General features: G+C 42.0%; 1 protein-coding gene across 3 annotated transcripts in view; it reads left to right on the forward strand.

The window, feature by feature from the left end:
- The window catches only part of TARBP1 (TAR (HIV-1) RNA binding protein 1), a 67,964-nt gene that overhangs the window by 50,118 nt on the left and 3,994 nt on the right, over positions 1-13,852 (forward strand). The window contains exons 20-27 of one of the 3 annotated variants that reach the window (XR_011463026.1): positions 840-960; positions 1,696-1,806; positions 2,483-2,632; positions 4,436-4,522; positions 7,244-7,440; positions 9,053-9,134; positions 9,345-9,442; positions 11,109-11,245. Coding sequence is in view for 2 of the 3 variants with exons in the window: in XM_070364903.1 (XP_070221004.1) it covers positions 840-960; positions 1,696-1,806; positions 2,483-2,632; positions 4,436-4,522; positions 7,244-7,440; positions 9,053-9,134; positions 11,109-11,280 (920 nt within the window). In the remaining variant the exon portion in view is untranslated. Of the gene's footprint in view, positions 1-839; positions 961-1,695; positions 1,807-2,482; positions 2,633-4,435; positions 4,523-7,243; positions 7,441-9,052; positions 9,135-9,344; positions 9,443-11,108; positions 11,281-13,852 lie in introns of those variants that run through there. The other 2 variants (XM_070364904.1, XM_070364903.1) reach the window with 2 other exon arrangements.

Raw genomic sequence — 13,852 nt, forward strand, 5'->3', positions numbered from 1 at the left:
TTCAAAACTGTGTGTGTGTAGGTGTTTATAAATAGTATTGTCATGAGTTTAGAGTTTAGGACAATAAATGATAATTGTGTCTAGTTACCAAACGTGTTAATTATTCTGAGAGTCATACCTGTGTTTTAAACCGTCTGCCACTCTTCATTAAATATATACATTTGTCATTGCTCATTGTCTTAATTAATTTTTTGTTTTCTTGGCTGCCTTAGTATAACAATAAGTAAAATTTTTCAGTTGATGGTTCCAAAATATTTTTATTTCTACTAGACAGGCATAGTTAATTTAAAATAACACTTGTTCACATTATAACAGTTTTAATGGACTTGGAAATGCTCACTAAGAATTTCAGTGAGTTTATCTTTCCACATTTGGATACTGAAAATGCTGGGCTGCTCAGCACACAGTGCTTCCTGAGTTTGCCGTTCACTTAGAGACGTGCATTCACAGCACACAGTGAGAACAGCATGATGCTGATGTGCATTCTGGCCTCTGGGCAGGAGGTGTCTGTGGTCCTCCAGGAGCCGTGTCATAAGCTGCGATCTCTTTTGTCCACAGACAAGATATTATTGACCCAGTATCAGTGTGTGCATTGTTTTACCAGAAGTCTGGGTAAATTTGGGTTCTTTCAGACTTTTTGTACAGGCACTCCTGTTAATGCATTTTGTTTATCTTCCACTGTCTATCCTAAATTTACATTTATCCTAAATGTTTATCCTAAATTGTCATTAAATATGAAGCTACTTAAAGTTTTGATATTTCAAAACTAACATCTTACATGTTTTTTTTTTTAAATTTTGAAGATGTATTAACATCATCTATCATTTTATATATTTTAGTACCAAAAGAGAAGACCATTATGTGAGAATTTGTGCTGTCAAATTCCTGTGTTTATTAGATGGCTCAAATATGTCTCATAAGTTGTTTATGGAAGATCTTGCAATCAAGCTATTGGATAAAGTAAATATGCTTTGTTTTACCTTTAAGTATCTTAACTTACTTAAAGCACTGACAGTGACATAGCAAAAGTAAATGTAGAATTTGACTGGGTTTAGGCAAAACGGACCGTTAAAGCAGGAGAGGGCTCTGATGGTGCAGAAGGGCTCGCTGCTGCGCTTCTCCCGTGTCCGGTGTTGCCCTCACCTGTTCATTTACTCCTGTCTTAGTGCTGTTTGCGTCACAGTGCAGGTCCCATTTTTCCAGACTTACGTAGTCAAAGGGCCTGGAGGACCCCACGGACAGAAGAGCCTGGCGGGCTACAGTCCACGGGGTCGCAAAGAGTCAGACACGACTAAGCAACTAACACTTTCGCTTTCAGTGTGTGGCTAACATCTCAGGCTCTTCTCGCCCACGTGACCCCCGACCTCCCCTAACTGGGCACGAGGAGAGAGAAGGACATTTCAAAGTACTTTTCAGATTAAGCACAGGTGTATGGTTCCTTTTCTAATTTTAAAAGAAGTTTAAAAAAACAAAAGTGGGTAAATACATTGTTTTGAAAGGAAACTTTAAAAAATATCATAAGAAAAAATAAAAAGTGTCATAAGAAAGTGTCTTTTTTATCCTTCTACCTTTCAAATAATAGGCTCCTATGCCCAGTTTATACCTTTTAAACTTGAAGTTGTCATTGATTTTGTTTTCATTACAGATTCAGTGGATAGTTTAACATTGATCCCTCCCTCCCTCCCTCCCTCCCAGGATGAACTGGTGTCCAAATCAAGAACTCGATACTATGTCAACTCTCAACAACACAGAGTGAAAAACCGAATTTGGCAGATTCTGCTTGTACTTTTCCCCAAATTTGATCAGGTATAACGTTAAGTATATTTGTACCTCTAAGCATAATGTTTTCATATGGAACCTGTTATATGCTTCTTTAAAACTGAGAAAGTAAGCTGCTTAAAATAGGTATTTCAGTTCTTAAAGTTATTCAGAAGTTTTTAAATAGAATATTAAGACAGTTAGGTGTCCTGGAAGTGAATTGGGAACTGATTTAAATGGTCCCACTCAATATATTCTTCATTAGTATTTTATTATAATATTTTAACATGTATTTATGCCACAATAAAACTTTAAGCTGTGTGTTTTTTTTAATAGTGACTGTTTCTTAATTAAAATTAATAGCCATTCACAATGGTTAGGACTTCAGATTTTCACTACTGTGGCCTGGATTTAATCCCTGTTCAGGAAACTGAGATCCCACAACCCACGCAGCATGGCCAAAAAAAATATTAATAGCCATTTCCAAGTTGATAAGACACTAGATTTGAATTGTTCCCATCACAAAAAAAAGAAATTATTATGTGACATGATAGAGGCATTAGCTAATGGTCTGCTAATGACCATTAGCAGATGGTCATACTGTGGTAAATAAATGCATTGCATCAACATTCTGTAAACCTTCCCCTTGTTATATGTTAATTATAGCTCAAATTTTAAAATTAATAATGATAACAGTTTAATTTGTCAACTTTATTTTTCTCAGAATTTCTTGAATAAGATTATTGACAAGATTTTCCAGGCTGGCTTCATCAATAATCAGGCATCCATAAAATATTTTATAGAATGGATTATTATACTGATTCTTCATAAATTCCCTCAATTTCTTCCGAAGTTCTGGAACTGCTTTTCTTATGTAAGTAGAGGAATTGTTTTCATGTTTTTTAAATGAAAAAAGATTTGGCCTGTGTTGGGAGATTGTTTCACTTTATAGATTTTTTCCGTTGCCCTGCCCCTAATATACTGACATCCTAAATTGTGTTCGCAGGATTTGAATTAATTTAGGAGACAGAAAGCTCTGGCATTTATCTTGAGTAGAGCATAATTTTTATTTGAGAGTTTTTCTATTCCAATGAAACAAAGATGGAAAAGGCTTCTGTTATTAAAACATGTGGGAAATAGGTGCCTTCTATATTTTTATTTACCGAGCAGTGTCTTTGTTTGATCTTAGAGATAAGAACGATGAGTCTGCCTTCTATACACAGTCTCTCCTTAACCAAATGATTTCTCATCCCCTGTTGGTAATGATGCTGAGCTGCTCATTCCTCTCCTGTAACCACCTATCGACTGTTTTTCCTGGTTATGCCAGGCTGGGTGACTCTGCATGTGGTGTCTGTTGGGCTGGGGACTGCAAACGGCTTCTTCCCCCATGTGTTTTCACTTCGGCCGCAGTCGTGGGGCCAGCCGAGGTGCCAGGCACCGCTCTCTCAGCATGTCTCCGGCTGGGAGGCCAGACCTCTCTCTGGTGCACAAGGTTCCAAGAAAATGAGCATTTCTGGAGGATGCGTCTCGGTGTTCTCACGCTCCCCCAGCCTCTGATCACATCCTGCTTTCTGATGGCTCATCAGCCCAGAGCAGATGCATGACCAAGCCCCCAGCCTGGGGAGGGTCTGGGTTAGGGCATGAGTGTGGGGAAGCTTGTTTCACTGGGGACCCCTAGGAGACTGAGTAGCCCTCTCATCACCTGAGTACCTTTCCTCCTCATCACCAGGCTGTTTTACCATGCTCCAGCCTGAAATGGTCTTCTTTTTCATCTCTGCCTGCATAGCAAAGTTTTCCAGATTGAAGTTCACATGTGCTTTGTGTCTTTTCTTAAAGGAAGCCATCTCCCTGAGTACTTTGGATCTCCTTAGTGTGGGTTTTTGAAGCACAGAAATAGTTCTTGTTATAATGGGAATTTTAATTTATTGTTTGATTGGATTTTATCTTTCTTCCCCATAAGACTCTAATCTCCATGAAGGCAAGAATCTTACCTATTTTCCTTTTCCCCTCTTTCTGCAACAGTTATTGGTCCATGGAAGACATTCAGTAACTACTTGTTACATAAAGGGATTATTAATCATCAAATGTTCCTCTTGGAGCAGTTTCTGAACTGTAGTGTCTATAGTCTGCAGTCTACCTGGCGTTCATCAGTTTTTCTTAAAAATAATGTGTAATTCCAAATCACTTACCGAGAAGGTTTCCAAATTCCGGGTTAACACTTTTACAAGCAGTTTTTCCTTGTGACTTTTTAAAGCGCCTGCACAGTCCCGTGTTTCACCTTTGCTGCCCCCCCTCCGCTTGGGGACCTTTGCCTCCCGTTTGCCTGTGTCTTTGTTTGTCGTCTTCATTTACACTTGTTCCCTTTCCTTCCTGCTTCCCATGCCACACCCCACCCTTCCGACTCTGCAGAGCTCACCCTCACCTCCGCCCTTGCTTAACCCTTGGTGGAGTGTCTAGTGCCCTTGTGTCTGCTGAGGGTTGCGCTGTGGGCATTTGGCTTTAGGTCATTCCTGTCCTTTATTTGCTTGTGCTCGTCTGTTCCCCCTCTAAGCTGTGGCTGCATCAGAGAGGAGCTGGCCTCTCATCACCAACCCCATGGCATCCATCCTGGTGCCTTGAGGGACGTGGGTTCACTGCAGCTGTGAATGACGGTTTGGTGTATCTGATATATTTTCAGGGTGAAGAAAACCTTAAAACAAGCATTTGTACATTTTTATCAGTTTTGTCACACTTGGACGTCATTACTGAAACCATCCTGGAAAAGGTGAGTATCGATTGTCTATAAGAAGAGCTCAGGCTTGACCATCAGAATAGAATTTATATATCTGTATGAACTTTTTGCATGTGGCGTATTCCTTGCGTGTTTTGCAGCTTCTCTGCTTCCACCCTCCCACTAACGACAGACGCGCTTTGACACAGAGGCATACTAAGGTGTCGCCCGCAGGCACACGCACACTGAGCTCTGCCTCAGCACGTGTTAATGGGCAGCTTGTAATGATAGGGTTCTTAATTTTATATAGGCATTTGTGTAACATTATTTAAATAAGACTTCCCTCATTACATGTAACTGTTCTTTAGCCAGTGGAGTTACTTAACACATGCTTGTACAGAGAAACTTATGGTCAGAGTATTTACAAGCCATCGTGTTCTGGAAGGTTTATATGAAATGCTGTCATCACTCAAAGTGTGAAGGCCAGCTCTTCCATCTTTCTCAGGTTTAGAGCATCTTCCCTAGATGAGTAGCGATCCCAGCTGATTCCGGCTCATCCCTGTGGCAACTGTGAAAAATTCAGGGAAGCCTGCCAGGAAGATTGAAAGCTGGCTTACAGCTCAACATTCAGAAAACTAAGATCATGACATCCGGTCCCACCACTTCATGGCAAATAGATGGGGAAACAATGCAAACAGTGAGAGACTTTATTGTTTGGGCTCTAAAATCACTGTAGATGGTGACTGCCGCCATGAAATTAAAGACTCTTGCTCCTTGGAAGAAAAGCTATGACCAACCTAGACAGCACGTTAAAAAGCAGAGACATTACTTTGCCCACAAAGGTTTGTCTAGTGAAAGTTACGGTTTTTCCAGTGGTCATGTATGGATGTGACAGTTGAACTATAAAGAAAGCTGAGTGCCAAAGAATTGATGCTTTTGAACTGTGGTGTGTTGGAGAAGACTCTTGAGAGTCTCTTGGACTGCAAGGAGATCCAACCAGTCCATCCTAAAGGAAATCAGTCCTGAATATTCACTGAAGGACTGATGCTGAAGCTGAAAATGCAATACTTTGGCCACTTGATGCGAAGAACTGACTCATTGAAAAACACCCTGATGCTTGAAAGATTGAAGGTGGGAGGAGAAGGGGATGACAGAGGATGAGATGGTTGGATGGTATCACTGACTCAATGGACATGAGTTTAAGTAAGCTCCAGGAGTTGGTGATGAACAGGGAAGCCTGGCGTGCTGCAGTCCATGGGGTCCAAAGAGTCGGACATGACTGAGCAACTGAACTAACTAACTAAGATTTAGAGCAGGATTCTGTATTATTGAATCTGCAGAGAATGCACTGCAGTGTTGTAAACTCTGGGGGAAAATACAGTTGACCCTCAGTCTACACAGGAATTAGGGGCACTGACCCTCTGCCCAGTGGCAGATCAGCACACAGCTTTACAGTCACCATAATACAGGGTTACTCACCTGTATCTGCAGATTCAACCAACTGCTGATCAGGTAGCACTGTAGTAAGCATTTAGTGAAAAAATCCATGTGTAAGTGGACCTGCATAGTTCAGACCCCTTGTTGTTCAACAGTCAACTGTCTGAAATAAATATTGTGTAGGTTTGAAAGTGAGGTAAAAATATTCTGGGAATACGTTTCCTAGACTTTTTTCAAAGTCTTGGTCTTTAACACAGTCACAGTCAAATTTGTGGTTAACCTTTTTTCATCAATCTTAAGCCAGACCTGTCTCCCCAACACATTTTAACCTGAAAAACCATCATAATATCTTAAAATCAATGGTGTGTTACAGTGTCTGGCAGCCAGATGGCAGTCATGTGAAAATTTATGCTAACACCTGGTAAGAGTAAGGAACGCTAGCATCAGATACTGTCCTGTGTTATCTTTCTGCTTTAAATATGTGCAGGGAAGAGATTTGCTTACAGTCTGTTGAGGGAAATAAGATAGACAAAAAACTGCACTGTTGCCGGGCTGTTAGCCTGGTGCAGCCAGGAGCATTTTCCGGTGAGCCATTTAGTAGGAACATTAAGGTAGCTCCTGATACTTTATCAGATGTTTGACTCCATCTGGCTTCCACATTATTTCACATCACTTCCTTTGCCATTCAGTATCTATTGAACTGTGTGGTTTTACAGATTAGGGACTATTATTGGGTAAAATCTCTGGGCTGTGAAGATGGAAAAATCTGTGAATTCACTAAAAAAGACTATAGCAAAGTTTAAGTTACCTTACTATTCTTCTCCCCACTTCTTAATTTTCCTGCCACCAATCAATGTTATGTGGGTCCAAAGTCACCATTAGGGAAAACGGTGGTTCAGACCAAAGACCAGGGGAAACAGCACTTTGATGGGATAGCTTGCCTTAGAAGTAGTTTCAGGTTCACCTGAAGTAGAGCTCTTGAAGAATATGTCTAACTTTTTCAGCCCATGGTGAGGTAATAAGTGAGGGAGACTGTTTAAATATGGGTTATATTACAGTTAGCATGAAAGTGCTTTGTTCAGGTTGACCTTGGTACTGGAGTGTGGGGGAAATGTGTGGCAGCATCATAAATAAGAACTGAGGAGCTGGGAGGATCCTTTCCTTCTTGAGGAAAGGGCCAGGCCAGTGTACCTCTAACCTGTCTGAGAATGACGATGCAAAGCCCGTGAAAGATAATTACTGTGTAGCATTTTCACCGTCTGTAACCTTGTTTTTGGTCCTACAGTAGAGGGTCAAATGGTCCTGGTTTATACATGAAGAATGATTCTTTCTTTTCAGAAACTAATTCTGAAGCAAGCCCTTACTATCGTGCTGCAGTGGTGCTTCAATCACAATTTTAGCATTCGACTGTATGCGTTAGTCGCTCTTAAGAAAATCTGGAGCCTATGTAAGGGGTTACACATTGAAGAACTTGCAGCTTTAACTTCTGTTATTGAATCCAGTCTGAGTCAAGTGGAAAACATGCACGGAGCAGGGTAAGCAGGCCTTGTCCTTTCCCCTGGCCAGCAGACCATGTGGAGAGGTGTCGGGGGTGCCCAGCCAAGGAGTCAGGCGTCCCTGGTCCAGAAGAGCATGGGGAGAGGCGTCGGGGGTGCCCAGCCAAGGAGTCGGGGGTCTCTGGTCCAGCAGAGCATGGGGAGAGGCGTCGGGGGTGCCCAGCCAAGGAGTTGGGGGTGCCTGGTCCAGCAGAGCATGGGGAGAGGCGTCGGGGTGCCCGGCCACAGCAGCTTCTCTTAAGCATATAACCGGCTGAGGTGTGCAGAGCCCGGGTCAGGGAGCATTTAAGCCGCTCACTGTTTGATGTGCAGTTTAATTACAGTTCTAAGTGCCATCAGCTCCATCATTGACTTTTTTTGGCCTTTTTTAACTCTTGGTCTTTATCTTGAGCTGTTTCTCTTCAGTGCAGCTGAATGTTAGCATCCTCTACCGTCAAAGAACCACTGAGAAGCTGCATGATCTGACTTCAAAGCCATGTGCTCGTCACCCCTCCAGTGTCCCCGCTAAAGCTGGGAGCTTGTCCTTTTTCTTTTCTAAGAGAACTCCTTGGTGCCCCAAACAAAATCCTACTCACATGCTTGATATCAAAGAGATAAAACACTGCTGTGGTGGATGGAGTTGGGAGGGGTGCACAGCGCAGAGCAGAACCCAGGGGATGGGAGCTTGGACATGTACTGGGGTGTTGTCCCTTGAAGAGGCTTTGGAAAGCCAAGGGGCAAAGCCAGCAGCTGTGTAAGGAGGGGGCTGATCTCCCATCTCACATCTCCTGTTTGTTACCCCACTGGTGTTGAGGCCTGGTCGTCAGTGACAGGAGGGACTGGAACTCAGGGGTGAAGAAGGCACATTGGTGGGAGCGGAGAAGGCGTCTTGAAATTCCTGCTTTAGCTTGGGGTTTGTTGATCATGAATTTAACCCAAAACCTTCTGGTGGCCATGTTTTATCATTTTTTTCCTACCTCTTTTGCCTTTTCAGCCTTGTCAGAGTTTTGGTTTTTTGTTGTATTGTGTGTGTGCTTGTTAAAGTTAAGAAAGTAAACCCTTGTATTACTTCTGTTTGCCTTAACACTGCTACTGTTTGGCTGTGTGCCATGAATCTTCAGAGTAGAAAAAGTGACCTATGTAATGATTTTTTCTCCTGGAACAAAAATTTAAAAGCCTCTATGGCCAGAGGGGGATGTAAGACTCCCAGCCTAGATTTCTTACACAGTTCCCTTTAAGGATTCTTTTTCCCCCGGCATGTGAGGTGTACCTGTGATAGCTATCATGCGATTTTCTAATCCACTGACCACCATCTCTTTGAGGAAGCAGAGACCTGGTTTTCATTCTTGTTGAATCGTTGTTGTAGGACTGGGAGAGAGGTGTTTAATTTCTTTGTCTGTTTTTCAGTTTTTATTTCAAAATATCGCATTTAGGATCAGCTGTTAAAAGACTTCAGTCTTGAAGATAGAGGTGTACAAATCTTGGGGCGAAATTCACAGATTTTCTACACATTCTAAATTCCAAAGTGCCTGCTTAAAAGACCTAACTGGTTTTCACTCTTACCAGAGGTGATTCACTAGTTCTGTTCCTCAGACGTGTTTTTAACCCTTAGGAGCGCGAAGAAGAACTGGCAACGCATCCAGGAGCATTTCTTTTTCACAGCATTCCACCCGCTGAAGGATTACTGTCTGGAGGTGAGCAGAGAAGAGCGTGTGTGAATTTTCTCCCTTGTATGATGAGGTTAACCGTCCCTGCAGCCGTCCTTACATAATAACCGTCCCTGCAGCACCGCCTTCACGTCGTAAAGCTCTCAGTGTACTTTGTCACCGTGTGCAGATGGCTTGCTCGCGCTCCGCTCTTGAGCAGTGAAAATTGGCTAGTCATTTTCACTTTCTGTTTCTCAGGCAGTGTCTGGCTTGTAAACACTGGAAGGGGGAATATTTAACTCTGAACAGAAATCTGTTCTGACATTAAAAGGAAATGAGTGAAAACATTTGTGCAGGTGAGATTTGTTGTATGAAGCCCATTGTTATGAAAGATCAAAAAGATCTACTCTTTTAAGTGCGTATTTTAGGTTCTGGATGATTGAAATTGTATAGCAAATGATCTATCACCTCACTGATCATAATAGATAATGTGCTTACGTAATTTTAAGAACCATAAACTTATTTATTACAGTTAGCATGTGAAATTAACAATATAGAGATTATTAAAATGTATGTAAATGATTACTACTTTCTTCCTTTTTCAACTGTAATTATCATGTTTTGCCTTTGATTTTTAACTGTGTGACCTAAATTTAAATACACACACACACACACACACACACAACCTGGGACCTTTCCTCTAAGGAACTTGGAAGTATCAGTAACTTAAGCTACTGTGCATAAGAGTTGTTGTTGCTGTTGGGTTATTTTTGTGTGTGGATTACTAATAAGCTGGCCTTTTAAAAAAGAAATATAGAGATTTGTTTATTGTGAGATATTCATCATAGAACATTATTGTGTGGTTTCTGTTGCTTAATTGCAAAAATTATTTAGGAGTTTTCAAATATTTTAACATGCTCTGTTCTGTCCTTTAGCACCCAGAATGCTTTGTTTGACATCTTTCTGAAGGACTCTTAATAACTCTGTAGTGCTAAGTCAGCCTTTTCTATTCACTTCTCCAGCAGGAGTAAGTCCCTTGCTTCCCCTCTTCCTTCATCCTGACTTTGACTGCCTCACCCTCATATATTTAATATATTTTATTGTCCATTAATTATATGAATCATAACCGTGTACGTGTAAATAAAATAGTGGCTCATGAGAACTCTTGTCTGTTTATGCATTTGGAGCTATACTTAGTAGCTGCTTAATAAACAGCTGCATCCAAGCCAGTTAAAGTTTGCATGAATATTGTTAACAAAGAAACCGTATTCACTCTAAAAGCTTTTATGAAGACTTGCACAATGTTATAAGTTTGTTATTTCATTTTTAAATTGCCTATTGTGCTTCTGCTTCTTATGCGCCTTGTCACCTTTGAGGATTTCTGGATCTCACTTTTCTTGTGGTAGGTAAGAAAGGGGAAGGAGGATTGTTATGTAATGAATGAATAACTGCTGTTTACAAATCACTTCCATGTGCTGTTTTAACCTGATTTTACCCTCATTTTATCAATGAGGAAGTTGAAGCTAAGAAAGGCTAATGGCCTATCTGACATCACACAGCTAAGATACAGCTGATGCAAATCCGGAGTCCAAATCTGTATAATGACAGTGAGGGTAAAGATCTGGCATCACAGGACCTTGAATTTGTTTGCTTATGGAGGTATTTGTTTGTCGATAAACAGTATGTATCCAAATACCTTCCAACACTAATGCCGGTTAGTTCTCACACTCTTTTTTCTTGTGTTAACGGCATGGTATGTAGTACATACAGTAAGAAATACTGGAGCGGAAGATCTGCCTGCTCTCAAGGATTTCTAAATCAATCCCTTAATTTCTTAGAGAAGATAATAAATTTAGATAAGACAATTGCTATAAGATTTAAATGAAAGTATGTAATCTGACCAGACATGATAGTTTGGGAGGATACATCAGTAATAATAAGTTGTACTTTAAACATTTTATCATGTATTTCTTTATTATTTTTAAGGGGCAAAAATTTTAGATTTTACAATTCTCCTTTCAGACGATATTTTACACCCTTCCACGCCTCTCCGGCCTTACTGAGGATGAATGGATTGCCATTGGTAAATTTACCAGGTTCACTGACATTCCTCTAGGTGCGGGGTTTCAGTGGTACCTTTCTACAACTCATCTGTGTGAACTAAAGCCAGGTGACTGGTCCCAGCAGGACGCAGGTAAGCATTTTTGTTATCTTTTCCCCCTGTTGCCTGATTGCCTGATTTGTGTTACTCAGAAATGATAGTTGGTCACTTTTTCATTGATGTGCTGACCTCAGCTCCCCCTGTGAGAGAAAAGACAGAGAGTGTGGTGTCACTCTGACTAGTACTTCTGTTCTAGTTTTAGAAGTACAGTATTATTCATTCATTTACTTTTTAGAAGTAGGCTTTTAAAATTATTTATTATTATTATTTTTGGCTTCACTGGGTCTTCGTTGCGGCACTCAGGCTTTCTCTCTAGTTGTGACTCACGGAGCTTAGGTGTCCAGAGGCATGTGGTATCTTAGTTCCCCAACCTGGGATCAGACCCATGTCCTCTGCATTGGAGGGTGGATTCTTAACTGCTGGACCCCCAGGGAAGTCCCCTGACTAGTACTTTAATCTAGCCAATGTCAGTTGGTTTTGCTCTTCAAAGCCAAAGAGAGCCTTATCTGCTTTACTATGTAAAGCTAAAGTCTTCTCTCTTCTTTGCCTTCTACTATATATTTCTGAAAAAAGAGATTTTTTTTTTTTTTAAGGGCCAAATTAAGCAGTCTCTTTTCTCGTCCCTTTTGGGAATGAAGCCGAGCTCTGCATCCCATTCTCTGGCTGGACATCACTTACTCTTACATCTTCGCCTAGGCTCCAGCCCTCAGCCACGCCCCACTTCTCTGCAGCTTTCTCTAGGACCTGCCTTTCCCTGTTCACCTCCTGCTCCTTCTTCCCCTCAGTCAGGCTTGCCCTTCCAAAACCTAGGATCAAGTCCTCCACCCATTTTTAAAACCACAATGAACCTTAAGAGATGTGTAGTAATGATCTGTGTTCTCAGAATTTCTGTCACTCACATTGTCCTCTTCACTTCCCCTAACCCAGGACCATCCCTGCAGCTTCTTTCAGAAAAGCAGAAATTGTCTTCATCTACTTCTGTACCATACCTGACTTTATGTAGCATTTATTTGCTTGTTTCCTGCTATCCTGATTTTCCTCCTCAGTCTGACTTTTCTTCCGCTCCTTGAGCTCTCCCACTTGTCCCTTAAATTTATACTTGTCTGAAATTTGAGTGTTTTTAAGCATCTCTTGGATAACATGTTAAAAGTGCAGATTCTTGAGTCCTGCCCTTAGATTTTAACTCTGGAGGACAGTTCTGGGAATGTGCATTGTTTAATCAAATACTGTGGATGTTCATGAATGCATTTTAATACTATCACCTTAAATTTATTTACTCAGTCTACAAAGATTTACTGATTGCCTGCTACAGGCTGAAAGTTAAGACAAAGGCCATGCCCTCAGGGCACTAATTCCTGCTTGAGCACTGCTGCTACTGCTAAGTCGCTTCAGTCGTGTCCAACTCTGTGCAACCTCATAGACAGCAGCCCACCAGGCTCCCCTGTCCCTGGGATTCTCCAGGCAAGAACACTGGAGTGGGTTGCCATTTCCTTCTCCAGTGCATGAAAGGGAAAAGTGAAAGTGAAGTCGCTCAGTCCTGTCCGACTCTGAGCGACCCCATGGACTTCAGCCTACCGGGCTCCTCCATCCATGGGATTTTCCAGGCAAGAGTACTGGAGTGGGGTGCCATCGCACACAAATGGATAAGATGCCATAGCAAAAAAGTACTGTGGAGACAATAAAGCAGAGTAAAGAAATGGTGTGACAGAGGATTAAAAAGACCTTTTTCAGGCTTCCCTCATAGCTCAGTCAGTAACGAATCTACCTGCAAGGCAGGAGACCCGGGTTCTATTCCTGGGTCTGGAAGATCCCCTGGAGAAGGAAATGGCAATCCACTCCAACATTCTTGACTGGAAAATCCCATGGACAGGGGAGCCTGGGGGGCTACAGTCCATGGGGTTGCAAGAGTCCCACACAACTTAGTGACTAAACCACCACCAAGGAGCTGAAGTTGAGCAGAGGCAGACAGGAAGTGGGAACAACTGAGGCAAAGCCTGGAGGAAGAGCTTCCCTAAAATAGAGATCAGCACATGTGAAGATCTGTGGGCAAAAGACTGGCGACAAGAGCCATTTCCGTGTGGAAGGGAGAGCCTGCTGGGAAGGAGAGAAGGGAGCAACAGCACCTCCTGACGTCTGATTCGAGTTCCACTGTGGAGAGGGATGAGGAGTTACTGAATGGGGAAAGCCTGCAGAGGTCTTTCTGTTTGTTTGTTTTGGGTAAAGAGAGATATTGCAACATGATTTCTATGTTGTTGTTCAGTTGCTAAGTCATATCCCACCCTTGGCAACCCCCAGGCTTCCCTGTCCGTCACTGTCTCCCGGAGTTTGCTCAAACTCATGTCCATTTAGTCGGTGATGCCATCCAACCATCTCATCCTCTGTCGTCCCCTTCTGCCTTCAATCTTTCCCAGCATCAGGGTCTTTTCCAATGAGTCACATCAGGTGGCCAAAGTATTGGAGCTTCAGCATCAGTCCTTTCAGTGAATATTCAGAGTTGATTTTCTTTAGGACTGACTGGTTTGATCTCCTTGCAGTCCACGGGAGTCTTCTCCAGCACCACAATTCGAAAGCATCAGTTCTTTAGCGCTCAACCTTCTTTATGGTC

This window comes from Bos mutus, chromosome 28 (assembly GCF_027580195.1).
Source record: "Bos mutus isolate GX-2022 chromosome 28, NWIPB_WYAK_1.1, whole genome shotgun sequence".
Taxonomy (NCBI): domain Eukaryota; kingdom Metazoa; phylum Chordata; class Mammalia; order Artiodactyla; family Bovidae; genus Bos; species Bos mutus.